We start from the raw sequence: 12,633 nt of genomic DNA on the forward strand, positions 1-12,633 counted from the left end.
AGAGCTCGAACACCAGACAGAGCCAGGCTAGCTGTTTCCCTGTTTCCAGTCTTTATGCTAAGCTAAGCTAACTGGCTGCTGGCTCCAGCTACATATTTACCAAACAGACGTGAGAGATCGAACTCTCTGCAAGAAAGTGAAAAAACGTTTTTTCAGCAAGGTGGCACGAATTTTGGAAAATAGTCAAATTTTACATAACAAGTACATTAATGTGAACAAAATAATTTCTACACCACATAGCGAAGTGCCTTCAACTCTGATGTAACATTTAGTCAAAAAAAATGCATATAAAAGAAAAAGCTGTCTTTCTTGGCTTAACGGTGGCTTATTTTTAGAGTAAGGGCAGCTACATGTTCATCATGTTCAGAATCAGCAACTGATGTTTGAAGTGAAGTTATACAAACTGAGGTTCGGACTGAGGACCACACATCACATTTATCTCATTGCTGTTGTCAATAATTAGAAATCTCACATTATGTATATTGTTCCGTTCGTGTCCAGGTATGTGAAGGTGCACTTAATTCCACTGGACGCCAGCAGGGCGTGTGCGTTTTACTGTTGCACGGCGTTGGAGCCGCAGTCCCACATGAGTTTCAACGAAGGCTTCCGCATTCCTGTCCCTGCAAACGCCCTGGCGGTGTGTGCTCTGCAGCTGTCCGTCTGCTCGCTGGGACCTCAGGCTCAAGAGGAACTACTGGTGGGTCTGAAAGGCCGAGTAGCTCCAGACTCTGAAGCTGGCCCTGAAGCAACGCACCCACTGATGCTGGATAATGGATGAATGAAACAGCAGCACCGATTTTGTTCTCTTAAGATAGTTCCATAATGCCAGGCCTTCATCATACATGTTGAACTAAGCTGATCTGTTGATATCAAACTTAAACTAACGACATTTTTCTGTGTGTTCCTGCAGGGTACAGCCCAGGTGAGCCTGGCAGACTGTGAGGGAAGTGCAGAGATGGTTTACCACTGGCTGCGAGTGCAGTTGTTGAGCGGGACAGAGTTGCCCAGGCCTGAACAGAAGAGCCTTGGCCACCGCAGACACCATGACAGCCAGGAAGACGAGCAAAGGCCCAGAGCCATGGTAAACACACATACATATAATTGTCAGGTTAATAACTGCAGTGTCGAGTAGCAGCACGACATAAGTGATCTCAGGTATCAGCCTCAGGGAGATGGAGAGAAGCATGGCAGGGGTGAAGCGTGGCAGGGGTGGATATGTGTTTTACAGACGCACTTTAAAATCCAATTAGAGCATTAAGTGAAAAGAAAAGGGTAGATAAATGTAATTAACAAAAAAAAGTTTGTTACATTAATAATAATCATTGGAAATTAATGATGTTATGTCCTATGGTGAAATATAAATGTGTGTCATCAGCAATGATTTGTTTTTGTTGTTCACTGAAGACATTTGGGTTTAAGATCAAAAGATGAGTATGAGACAAGAGTTGAGAATTTCAGCTCTCATTTCCTGGTATTCACATCTAGATGTGTTAAACAACTCAGCACATACCACCCTTTGTTTGAACTCATTTATTTTTCAAGTGAGCAAAACTATTGGAACATGTGACTGACAGATGTTTCTTGTTGCCCAGGTGTTGCCTTTTAGGTTGATTGTCCAAACATTAATTAGCTCTGCATGACTAGTCTAAGTTTTCATCCTTGGTTCAAACCTATAAAGAGTGCATTTCCTGTTAAAGAGGATAAACCAACATGAAGACCAGAGAGCTGTCTATGGGAGAAAAGCAAGCCTTTGTCAAGCTGAGAAAAGAAGGAAAATCGACCAGAGCCATTGGACAAACATTGGGCATAGCAAGCACAACAATTTGGAATGTCCTGAAAAAGAAAGAAACTACTGGTGTACTGAGCAACAGACGTCCAACAGGTCGGCCAAGGAAAACAACTGTAGTAGATGACAGAAATATCGTGAGAGCTGTGAAGAAACCCCCAAAACATCAGTAAGTGACATCAGCAGTGACCTCCACAGTGCAGGGTGAAGGTATCACAATCCACTGTTGGAAGAAGACTCAGAGAGCAGAAATATAGAGGCCGCACCACAAGATGCAAACCACTCATCAGCAGGAAGACTCGGAAGGCCAGATTGAAATTTGCAAAAGTTCTGGAACAAAATCTTATGGACTGATGAGACCAAGATTAATCTCTACCAAAGTGATTGAAAGGCCAAAGTGTGAAGAAAGAAAGGAACTGCTTATGATCCGAAGCACACAAGCTCATCTGTGAAGCATGGTGGAGGTAATGTCATGGCTTGGTCGTGCATGGCTGCTTCTGGAACAGGCTCATTAATATTTATTGATGATGTAACTGATGATGGTAGCAGCAGAATGAATTCAGAAGTGGACAGAGAAATGTATTGAAACTAATTGGGAGGAAGTTTATCACACAGCAGGACAAAGACCCAAAGCACACTGCCAACAAAACAAAGGACTTCATCAGGGGAAAAAGTGGAAGGTTTTAGACTGGCCAAGTCAATCAGCTGACCGTAACCCAACAGAGCTGCATTTCACCTCCTTAAGAGGAGACTGAAGGGAGAAACACCCCGAAACAAAGAAGAACTGAAAGAAGCTGCAGTAAAAGCCTGGAATAGCATCACAAATGAAGAATGCAGCAGTTTGGTGATGTCGATGGGTCGCAGGCTTGAGGCAGTTATTGCAAGCAAGGGTTATGGCACCAAATATTAAACGTTATTTACTTTAAGATTTGTTCCATTAGTTTTGCTCACCTAAGAATGCTGTGGTCTAATACAAACGGTGAAATGTCCTAAGTTGTTTAACACATCTAGTTGTGAATACCAGGAAATGAGAGCTGAAATTCTGAACTCGTCTCCTACTCATACTGATCTTAAACCCAAATGTCTTCAGTGAACAACAAAAACAAAGGAATTTGCCTTACCGTTCCAATACTTTTGGAGGGGAGTGTGAGTCTAAAGAGGTGGAAGTGTCCAGTAGCTTTCTACCCCATAATCATCTCGTGAATACTCAAGATAAGAATGAAAACAACTCAGAGGGCTCGGCTGTGCGCCTGCTTATGGACGACCTGATCGTGAGAAATTTAGGAGATCTTATAGACCTGTGTCACGTCCTCTTGTTGGGACAATACAAAAAAAAGAAAGCAATAACTCATTTGCTGCATTAAATGCGTTCAAGTATAAATCCAGCTGTGCAACTTGTAGCCTACAGTGTGCAGGTGGGCAGGTCGTTAAAGTGAGAAACTGACAAGAATCTATCTCACAAGTCAGAGGGGGGAGGAAGAATGCTGACAGTGTGAAGATGGTATTTGATCTGTGACATTACAGGACACTGTATGCACTCTGCTGTCACGCACCACCACCACCCATCTGGAGGAACGGGAGGCAGAGCTGGAGCTGCAGAGGCTGGAGAAGAAGGATGAGCCGGGGGAGGTGGCATCTGAGAGGTGGCAACATTTTCTAGCTTGAGCCAAGTTTTATTATGTCATTAACACAATTCACTTCTTACGCCTCCAGCATGTGTGTGTGAAAGTAACCAGGGTGTGTTTTGCAGGAGCTGGCAGGCAGAGTCAGTGGACAGTGGCTGCAGCAACAGCAACAGCACAGCATTCACAGCTCCCTACTCAGAGGGCCTGTGTGCAGAGGGCATCTGCATCACCACTGGAGGGCGCTGTGACCAGACAACCAGCAAACTCTCCACAGTGAAGGTGAAAGTCTGCAGCAGTGTGTCACTGCTCCTTTTTCCATCCACTGACACCCTAAGAATCACAGATGCATTTACTGATTTGTTGTCGCAGGTGGAGAAGGCCACCATGACAGAAGGCCTGTTCCCAGAGCCGGTGCGAGTTCGGCCCAAAGAGAGGGGGGGGCGCTGGGGTCACGCCTCGCCGTTCATGCGCGGCAGCACCATCGTTCGCTCTCAGACCTTCTCTCCTGGTGCTCGCAGTCAGTATGTCTGCAGGGTGAGTAATTGCACACACATAAAAAGGAACATTTTCCTCCCTTTTTTATTAAATTTTAAGTGTGCTGCAGGTTGTTGTCAGCGTTGTTGACTGACTTCTGTTGTTGCTAATATTTCATAAAAGAACTGCTCTTTATCTTTCAGTTATATCGCAGCGACAGTGACAGCTCAACTCTACCAAAGAAATCTCCCTTTGTCAGGAACACGTTGGAAAGAAGAACACTGAGATATAAGCAGGTACGTAATTTTTTCTCAGGCTTGCACATGTAAAAGTGTTTAGTGTCAAATTTCTAAGGTGTGTGTGTGTGTGTGTGTGAGCAGCAGTCGTACCGCTCCTCCCTGGCCGAGCAGCCGACACGCACCTCCCTGGACCTGGAGCTGGACCTCCAGGCCTGCAGGACGCGTCAGAGGCAGCTGATGGAGGAGCTGAACGCTCTAAGGGAGCTGAAGCTGCGACTGGAGGAACCGCATGCCAGGGAGGACACCGAGCTCCCACACTGGGCCCTGAGGGACGAGCGCTTCCGCTGCCTCCTCAGAGAGGCCCAGAGACAGGTGAGACTGGAAGTTGCTTTTCATAAGCCATGTGAGACTGAGCCTCGCCCGGCAGCAGGTGACTGTGTTATTGTCCTGCTACAGGCCAGCCAAAGCAAGCAGGAGCAGAGGCAGGAGGAGGCGGCAGAGAGGAGGCTGAGGAAGGCTTCCAAAGAGGTTCTGCAGATGAGGGGGCAGAGCCATAAGGAGCCGCTACCTGTGCAGACATTCAGGTTGGGAATGTGCTGCCTTCTGGTCAGCTTTCACACGGTTACTCCACTGAGAATGTAATCCTCAATGATTTAAGTCACAGTGAAAGTTATTCAGTAAAGTGACATATATCCAAATGAACCACAATTTCCCCATATAACAATTTTTCTTTCTTTTTGCAGTCCCCATTTTTGTTTTCTGTAGTAAAGATGTTGGGAGATGCAATAACTCATTTTCACTCTGAAACGCCCATAGGTTAAACTGGGCCACAGACTTAAAGAACTGGCTAGACTAGTAACATTAAATGTATCCTGTGGCGTTTTCTTGTTTACAAAGTTTCCGTTTCTGGTAAGTGTTCCTCAATTGAGCACACTGTGCATATTTGAAGTCAACATGTCGAGCGCATTTATTTATTTTACCTTTTTTTTTTTTTCGTCAGTTTTGAAATCTGCTTGCTAGCATTGCTGCATTTCTTGGGGCGTTATCACCACCTGTAGATCATAGTGTAAAGCCATTTGTCAAAACAGAAACCCCACTAAGGAAAGCATTGCCAACTGGAGGTCAAAAACTCTACAGAATACCTTTTTAGGCTACAAGCAACCCCTAATTTAGCACACACTAAGTGTGTATGTAAATATGTAATGGTCTTGTCCTCAATATAATACTTTTTCAATTTTCAGAAATAGAAGTATTCTTATATGGGTCCAATACTACATGAGGGACAGCGTTAACTAGGTTGCTAGTTGGAAGAGTATTTTTAATTTTACATAATTTGGCATATACCAAGATACAACACCTCACCTAGGGACAAATTATTAGAACCTGGAAAATTAATTAATTGTTTTTATGGTGTCTTTCACTCCACAACTATACATTAAGAAAACATTTTCAACAGGACTGTCATCATTTAGGTCAGCATCTTGGCGTCTCAGACATAAAGTAGCAATCCTTATTTTGTTCGAAAACAGGCTTTTATTTTACAAAATAAATCAGAATGTGTGAACTTAAGTTTTGTTTTCTTTGTCTGCAGAGAGAAGATGGCTTTTTTCACTAGACCAAGGTTCAACATACCTCCTTTGCCGGCTGACGACGTATGAAAGCTTGCCTCTGTATTATGTGACTAAACATGAAGTATTTGTCAACTTTTCTGAGCTCATGAAGTACAAAGTTCTTTCTACCACGGACGCGGACAGGGTGACACGAAGAGGATGTTGAAGATTAGAAGGTTTCACATTTTCAGAAGTGTTTGCTTTTATAAACATGAACTCACTTGACACAGTTATCGACTACAGCACGGCTGTTCGTTTCCTTTCTGGAGAGGATGCCTCTCATATGGAAACAGTATCTCTTTACTCCTGTATGAGTTACTTCTGTTGTTTGTGCTTACAAAAGGCTGGAAGATGGGATCAAAAGTCGGCTTGGACAAATTCACTGTACTGTAACTTATTTTATAGTACTTTTCCTTGAAGGAAATTAATAAAAACGCTTCCTGCTTTTTAAGTGTATTTTGTAGCTTTGAACAAATAGCACTTCAATGTTTTTACATGCAGTTAAATGGAACTGTTGTCTGATTTTATTTTCTGTTACCTAATTCTTAAGAGTTATTTACATAAAATGTAACTTTGTAATCCACCTTTACTACAAATGTCATTGTCCTTTTGTTATGTTATTAAAATTAATATTTCATGTACTTTCAATATATGGATGAATATATGAAACACTGTATTCAGATTTTTTTTATGATGTCTGTATGAACATCTGCAGTGTTACCTCTTGTGAAGATAAAACCATTAAACCGCGTCTTGACACTCTGCTTTTTAATCTGATGTGTTTCAGATGCCGGTGAGAAACAGGATTTCTTTAACCTCTGCTGGGATGAAAAACACATCTTATTCTGCAAACAAACATTTTCTTTAAATGTGTCACGATGTTACACATGATTTTTCTCTAACCACAGGGAGGTTGTGATGACCTATTTGAGTCTAAACTTGCCGATTCTTGAGAAGCCCTACCACACACCAGGCAGGCAGCTGTGTCAGCTAGTTATCTTGATATGACATCCTGTTTGAGCCTTTCCACATGAGCTACCAGAAACTGGGGAGAGGCAAAATATTACTATACTGTAGCTCTACTTCTCCGCTCTCAGGCTGAATTCCTCTACAGTGAAATGAGACGGGCTGCTCGCCTGGGCTCCTGACGGAGCACGAAGTCAAACGCAGCAGTGTGCGGATAGAGCTGTAATTTATGGCAGCACACCTACACCTTCATGTTGTCATGCCTCATTTCCAAGCAGTAAAATGCTTCTCACTTCTGCTTCTGCAAGCCCATATAGCCCTGCAGACAAACCAGTCCTAGGTTTCTGCTTACCTGTGGTGAATTGTCGTGTTTGTGGCCAGCTTAAAAAAAAAAAAGGAAAAAGTTTCCCAGAGGGGGACATCAGTGTAGGGACACATTTGTGATGCAGGCCAACACACTTATCACCTCCAAACACACCATGCAGTTCTACAGTTTTAATTTTTACATTTGACTTTTACAATTATTCCACCAAGAATGGTTCCAATGCAGAAAAAAAAACTGTAACATCGCCTTCATTAATGGACCAAAATGCCTGTTTTTGCATGTTTTAGCCTTTTTTTCCCCCCCTTTTACAACAATGTGTGATTCACATAACCACATGCTCTAGGTTTCAGTAGTTTCATTTGTTTCTTTGCGCTATGACAATCAACATGCAGAGACCATAAACTTAAATCTGTCAGTTAACATCACAGCTGCTCTCGTGGTAAACCAACAGGTTGTACTATGTAGTAAAAGGGCTAAAATGTGCAAAAAAAACATGGCCCTTAAGCATTCAGAAAGTCAGCCTTGTTTACCAGTGAAAACATCTTAAATGGGGAAAAAAAACAAAAAACATTTCAAATAATGCTGAAAAATAATCGTCTCCTCTGTCTGTTATTTTTAACTCTACAAAATACAACTGTACCTCCATCCTGCTGTGCAGCTGTTTGCATTAGATGATAAACGTAATTTGAACGATAATCTGGGTGCGGCAGCATGTACCCGGGGAATATCTGTCAGTGTTTACTTCCCATCCAAATCCATTCTGCAAATATACAGTGATCAAACTATTCATCACATCTGTCATATATTTAATTATACAACATGTGAGTTCCAATAAAATATGATAAATCATTTATGAGGATATTTGTTCAAATTCTAAAAACAATGAATTTAAAATTGTGCTTTTAAAGAACTAAACATTGTCCTTATCAGACTGTAAAGGTAATTAACTTGCAGTAGCACAGGTAAGTAGCACTTGTGGCGTTGTAGCAGGTGGAACATAGAGAGTTTGAGGTAAAAAACATGCAGAGTGGTGCACGTTCACAAGCTGCAGGGTCCAAAAGGCTTGTCTGCGTGCCTCCTCTTTTCACATCAGTTCCTGCACTTTTCTGCGCATTACGTGGAAATTAAAGGAACGAATAATACTCATGCAACAAAACCCAGGAGAAAAGTTCACACAGCGCCCTTAACATCACGACAATTTATGCTAAAACACCCTGCACACACACGCCCATTCACCTCAACAATGAGGAGTAGTTCTCCAGAAATCAAGAGTCTTCAGTTCTGAGGTCTCTATATGGGAATGGAGACAATGGTCGGTAGTTCCCCAATAGGAGGTGGATTGTACTTCTCGACCCTCATCAGCCGCCGCAGAATGTCATCCCGATCGCGTGGCCATCCGTAAACGTGCGTGTTTTGAAGCCAGTTCGGGACGTGACACTGTGACCATAAAAACACAGACCACCATCTGAATGTTACATCACACATATTATATGTGTGGTATGTGCTTACTAGGAATGGGAATTGAATGAAGCAAGACTTTACATGCACTCTCCTGTTAGGGAGCACAGAACTAACCTTTTTAGCCCCGGGGAACACAATAGGAATGAACCTGAAATTCTTGCTTCCATTCTGGATGAACTCATTCTGGAGCTAAATGGTACAAACAGAAAAATAATAATAACTGAAATGATAAAAAAGCTCATTAGATTTTAAAGTGAATATTTAAATCTTCATCTGGAATCAGGAGTAGTTGTGAACCTGTTTATGTATGTAAACAGTATTGAAGGTCCTCTCGTCGTTTTCCAGGCCAACAGGGGAGGCTGTCACTGTCTCATAGTACTTGGGACTGATGATGATGATGATCAGGTACTCTTTCTGGGTGAGGGGACAACACAACTATGACTGAGCTGTTTTTTGTTTTTGTGCTATTATTAAACTGCTTGATAAATCATGTTGAGAGCTCAAGATGGTGCAAATTTATTATAATTGATTTAAGGGCTCTTCTTCTTTTAATCCATTTTTATAAACGTAGAAGTATCTGATTGTTTTTACCTCACTGAGGTACCGCTCCATGAAGTCTATCTTGCTTATGCTCCTGAACTGCTGCTCAAAAATATCAATCTGAAACAAATTAAGAGATGAGTCAGAAAGTTTACCCCCTAAAAAATTACACATTTAATTTAAGACCAAATTCTGACTTGAGAAATGTATAAATTCAAAGATAGACAGTTACTACTAAAGCAAGTGAGCGAATGCTAAATTCTTAAAGCTAGCTAGAGATAGCCACGGCTCCCTGTGATTAGCCCCCTAACTGTTATACTATATCAATTTCAGTGAACTAACATCTTGGTAATTTAATAATAAGTTTTGCCCTCGATAATATTTCCTGAGGTTTTTGCAAAGGTTTACTTCAACGATTTTTTTGTGGTAAAAAAAAGTCCAAAAATACATAAAATAAAACAATTACATGAACCCTGTTAAAGTTTCCCCAGCAAGCTTGAAAACTATAAACACACTTTTTCCTCAACTTCAGCTTTTGTGGAGTGACTGCTCTCTGTATAACAGTAGAGTCTCTAATAAGCAGTTCCTATGCCATAAAAAACAACTTGTACATACATGCGTATCAAAGCCGTTGTGTCGCAGCAGAGCAACAAAGTTGATGATCTCATTGACATGCTTATCGTTGTCTGCTTCGTAAGTGACAAAGACCTTCCCTGTAGAGCAATTAATAAATAGTTAAAGGGGTGTACAGCAGCTCAGCCAATAATCAGATTATCTGCAGTCCTGCAGGTCACTACTTACTCTGCTCCAGAGAGAGTGGTGTGCTATAAGGAGAGTGCTTCTCTTTAGCTGGAGCGTTGTGGCCACTGTAAGGAGTTAAAGATCATTTTTAATCACTGCTAGAAAGATTCAACATGTTCAGTTGAGTGGCTCAGATGTGTCTACTGTGATGCAGAATTATAAACTCACATTTGTGTGCATCCAGCTCCAGGAAGTCTGTAGTCACCAGGATCTAAAGCAGTAAAAATAGAATGAAGAAAAAATCTCTTATAGGCTTACTGCTTATGATACTGTAGCAGGATGAACAAAACACTAATTTACTGCTCCTGTCACTATTTCGTGACTGGCAGTAATGTGGGGTTGATAACAGCAGACTTACAGTGCTGGCCATAAGCTGTGTGGTACTGAGGCCAGGGGTGCTTGTTGGCCATAGCGCCCCCATTGAAGGCCTCTGCAGGGCACTGTGCATAGCAGGAGCATGGAGGCAACGTATGGCGACACAAGTTAGCCGAAGGCGGGTTGGAGCACAGAGAGAGCGGCTGCTCTAAGTTGCTCATACCAGTGCTGTGTCTTCCAGGGAGGGACACAGACTTGCCCCCTGAAAGGCAGCTATCTCCAGAACAGCTGGAGTAATCTTTCTGGCTCAGATAGGACGGCAGGCTATTGGGATAACTGGACCAGCTGCTAGCAAAGCTTGGGTGGAGCAAGGCACCATTGGCCTGGCTGGGGAACGGAGTGGGCTGGCTGTACCCAGCAGGTAAGCTGCAGGGAGGCTGGTACAGGAAGTAGCTAGGGCCAGGTTGTGGGAGAGTGTGGTTGTGTTTGTGTTCCTGCTGTCTGTCCAGCCTCTCTCTGCCGAACAGAGAATCATCAGCGGAGGTGGTGCGCTCAGGGAGGGGGCAGTGGTCATCAGGGTTAGACGTGGAGTCTGGCTTGTTGACACAGCTGGCTTCTCGCTCCTCCGTGCTCATGGTCTCATCGTCCTCTTCAGGTGTGTTGTGGTGGCTGTTAGGGTACCTGCTCAGCTGGCTGACGTGACTGTGAGCAAGAAACAGATTATTTATCACCATTATATCAAATGATCTAGTGGAACTGCTGTTTCAGGTGTACCGAGTAACAGGGTGCTCTGGTTTAATCATTTCTGATCAATGACAGCTATATCCTGTGGCTGATTAAAACTAAATCCATATTTACACACATCAGCACAACAGGCAGCATGTCGGGTTGTATACTGTACTGGATTTTGTAATGTCTAACAATGAGCAGCTGTGGCTTAGCATCCTTGTCATGCTCACCTATTTGGGGCTGAAGCTGAGTAGACTGAAGCGGGCAGCATCATTGGGCCTCTTCCTCCTGACATCCATGTGTATCTTGTTTAAGCTGCACCCAAAATTCGCAGAGGTGTTATTTTAAATAAAGCCGGCCATTCGAGATATCTCATTTAAAGTACAGCAGCTTCATCTACGTAGAGATGACAAGTTAGCATAAAGAGAATCCTAAAATGATTTGTCTTTTTTAAAATCAGCCCACACTTGCTGCTGGTGTCTTAATTTGCATGAGAGCACTTTGAGTACACAACAAAGTGTCTCCCACACACGGGACTTTTCTCTAAATGTTTAGTGGTTAAATACTAAGGAGACAAATGAACTTACATATGGGAAAAAGAAAATGATACAGAAACAGGCCTCAGATGGAAAATGAATCAAACCACAAAACTTCCACAAGATAAAATATTTGTCTCTGGATTTCTGAGTATGACATGTTAATAATATTTCACATATATCCCGACTATAGGCTACTTTTCAAACAACATACACATTAAAAAATGAAATAAAACAAATGACAGTTTAGACAGAAAAGGTATTTTCAGGGTCACATGAATTAATTTTCTATGTTCACATACAACTCAGTATAACATAAACCTCTTTAATGTGAATTTAGGACTGTAAAACCTAATTAGGTGGGCTTACCTTCCAAAACATGCCCTGGTAGTTCCTGTAAATACACTCATTAAAAGCCTCTCTGTGGTCGCGCACGCATTGTTTGCCCTTTCCACTGAAGTTGACCCACATGTCTCCGACTTTTTATGTCGCACCGACTTCATGCACTTCAACGTAAAGGTGAAAAAACAAACAACATATCATTGTAGCCTATCTGTAGGCTACGCACTTTGAAACTGCTGCGGTGTTTTCAGAAACCGTAGTACATAGGCAGCGACATTTTGCATCGTTTCGCCGTAGTTCGCAAGGTATCCCGAAGTTAAAAGGTTAATTGTTAAAAACTACTTCTCAAAATAAATGTTTTCTGACCCGTGTTTTATTAAAAGCGTTAGGAGCACACATAAGCTTAAAGTACTTACACCAAATTTTTAATCACAGTAGGCCTAAATTAAAACTGTAATTAACGTTACTTAACGTAAACTTACCGTCGGTGCCCCAGCTTCAGAAGTCTCCTACAGGTAACTCTCAGCCTCCTCCGTGTCGACAAATGTACCGTCACAAATATACTTGAAAATGATAACAGATGTAACGACTTTGAAGTATGCCAAAATATAAATGTTTAGTCGTCCCTTTGTGTCACCAAGAGAGATGAAAAACATCGACGCACGAGATGAAAAGGTTCTTTAGTATGCCGACGCGAAGCACCGCCCCGCGCGCAAACTCCACCTTTCACTCTTCGTGTGCGTGCGCAGACGTTTTACTCTTGTTGTGGGGACATTCGTCAGTTTACAGTCACATTGGGGCATTTTACAGTGAAGAACTGGTTCAAGGTTAAGTTTAGGGTTAGGCAGGTTAGTAGATGCCATGGTTAGGATTAGGGTAAGTCT

General features: G+C 42.3%; 2 protein-coding genes across 6 annotated transcripts in view; one reads left to right on the top strand and one right to left on the bottom strand.

The window, feature by feature from the left end:
* wwc3 (WWC family member 3) overlaps positions 1 to 6,498 on the top strand; it is a 33,844-nt gene extending 27,346 nt beyond the window's left edge. Inside the window, exons 15-23 of one of the 2 annotated variants that reach the window (XM_038716598.1) lie at positions 502 to 697; positions 911 to 1,081; positions 3,311 to 3,429; positions 3,537 to 3,690; positions 3,781 to 3,945; positions 4,089 to 4,181; positions 4,266 to 4,496; positions 4,581 to 4,708; positions 5,716 to 6,498. In XM_038716598.1, the coding sequence (XP_038572526.1) occupies positions 502 to 697; positions 911 to 1,081; positions 3,311 to 3,429; positions 3,537 to 3,690; positions 3,781 to 3,945; positions 4,089 to 4,181; positions 4,266 to 4,496; positions 4,581 to 4,708; positions 5,716 to 5,782 (1,324 nt within the window). In that variant the 3' untranslated portion in view covers positions 5,783 to 6,498. Of the gene's footprint in view, positions 1 to 501; positions 698 to 910; positions 1,082 to 3,310; positions 3,430 to 3,536; positions 3,691 to 3,780; positions 3,946 to 4,088; positions 4,182 to 4,265; positions 4,709 to 5,715 lie in introns of both variants that reach the window. The other variant, XM_038716597.1, reaches the window with a different exon arrangement.
* A 682-nt stretch (positions 6,499 to 7,180) lies between these two features.
* On the bottom strand, positions 7,181 to 12,437 carry traf3ip2l (TRAF3 interacting protein 2-like). 4 transcript variants are annotated; one of them, XM_038716602.1, is made up of 11 exons: positions 12,232 to 12,435; positions 11,777 to 11,913; positions 11,102 to 11,186; positions 10,186 to 10,844; positions 9,996 to 10,038; positions 9,828 to 9,892; positions 9,642 to 9,739; positions 9,078 to 9,146; positions 8,784 to 8,900; positions 8,601 to 8,675; positions 7,181 to 8,462 (listed from the first exon to the last, which is right to left on the bottom strand). In XM_038716602.1, the coding sequence occupies exons 3-11, from the start codon at positions 11,164 to 11,166 to the stop codon at positions 8,316 to 8,318; spliced, it is 1,338 nt and encodes a 445-aa protein (XP_038572530.1). In that variant the 5' UTR covers positions 11,167 to 11,186; positions 11,777 to 11,913; positions 12,232 to 12,435; the 3' UTR covers positions 7,181 to 8,315. The 4 variants fall into 4 exon arrangements, with proteins under 4 accessions (XP_038572530.1, XP_038572532.1, XP_038572529.1 ...); XM_038716604.1 differs by lacking the exon at positions 11,777 to 11,913 and having other exon boundaries at positions 7,181 to 8,490; positions 12,232 to 12,437; XM_038716601.1 differs by lacking the exon at positions 11,777 to 11,913.
* Positions 12,438 to 12,633: the final 196 nt, after the last annotated feature.

Source organism: Micropterus salmoides, unplaced genomic scaffold (assembly GCF_014851395.1).
Source record: "Micropterus salmoides isolate LMB-PRFRI ecotype aquatic unplaced genomic scaffold, ASM1485139v1 Ms_hic_scaffold_13, whole genome shotgun sequence".
Taxonomy (NCBI): Eukaryota; Metazoa; Chordata; class Actinopteri; order Centrarchiformes; family Centrarchidae; genus Micropterus; species Micropterus salmoides.

Coding starts and splice junctions, on each gene's coding strand:
- traf3ip2l (XM_038716601.1), bottom strand. CDS start 11,166: ATGTCAGGAGGAAGAGGCCCAATGATGCTGCCCGCTTCAGTCTACTCA. Junction 9,893..9,995: donor GGAGCTGGATGCACACAAAT/GTGAGTTTATAA, acceptor AACTCCTTACAG/TGGCCACAACGCTCCAGCTA. Junction 8,676..8,783: donor CTGTTTACATACATAAACAG/GTTCACAACTAC, acceptor TGTACCATTTAG/CTCCAGAATGAGTTCATCCA.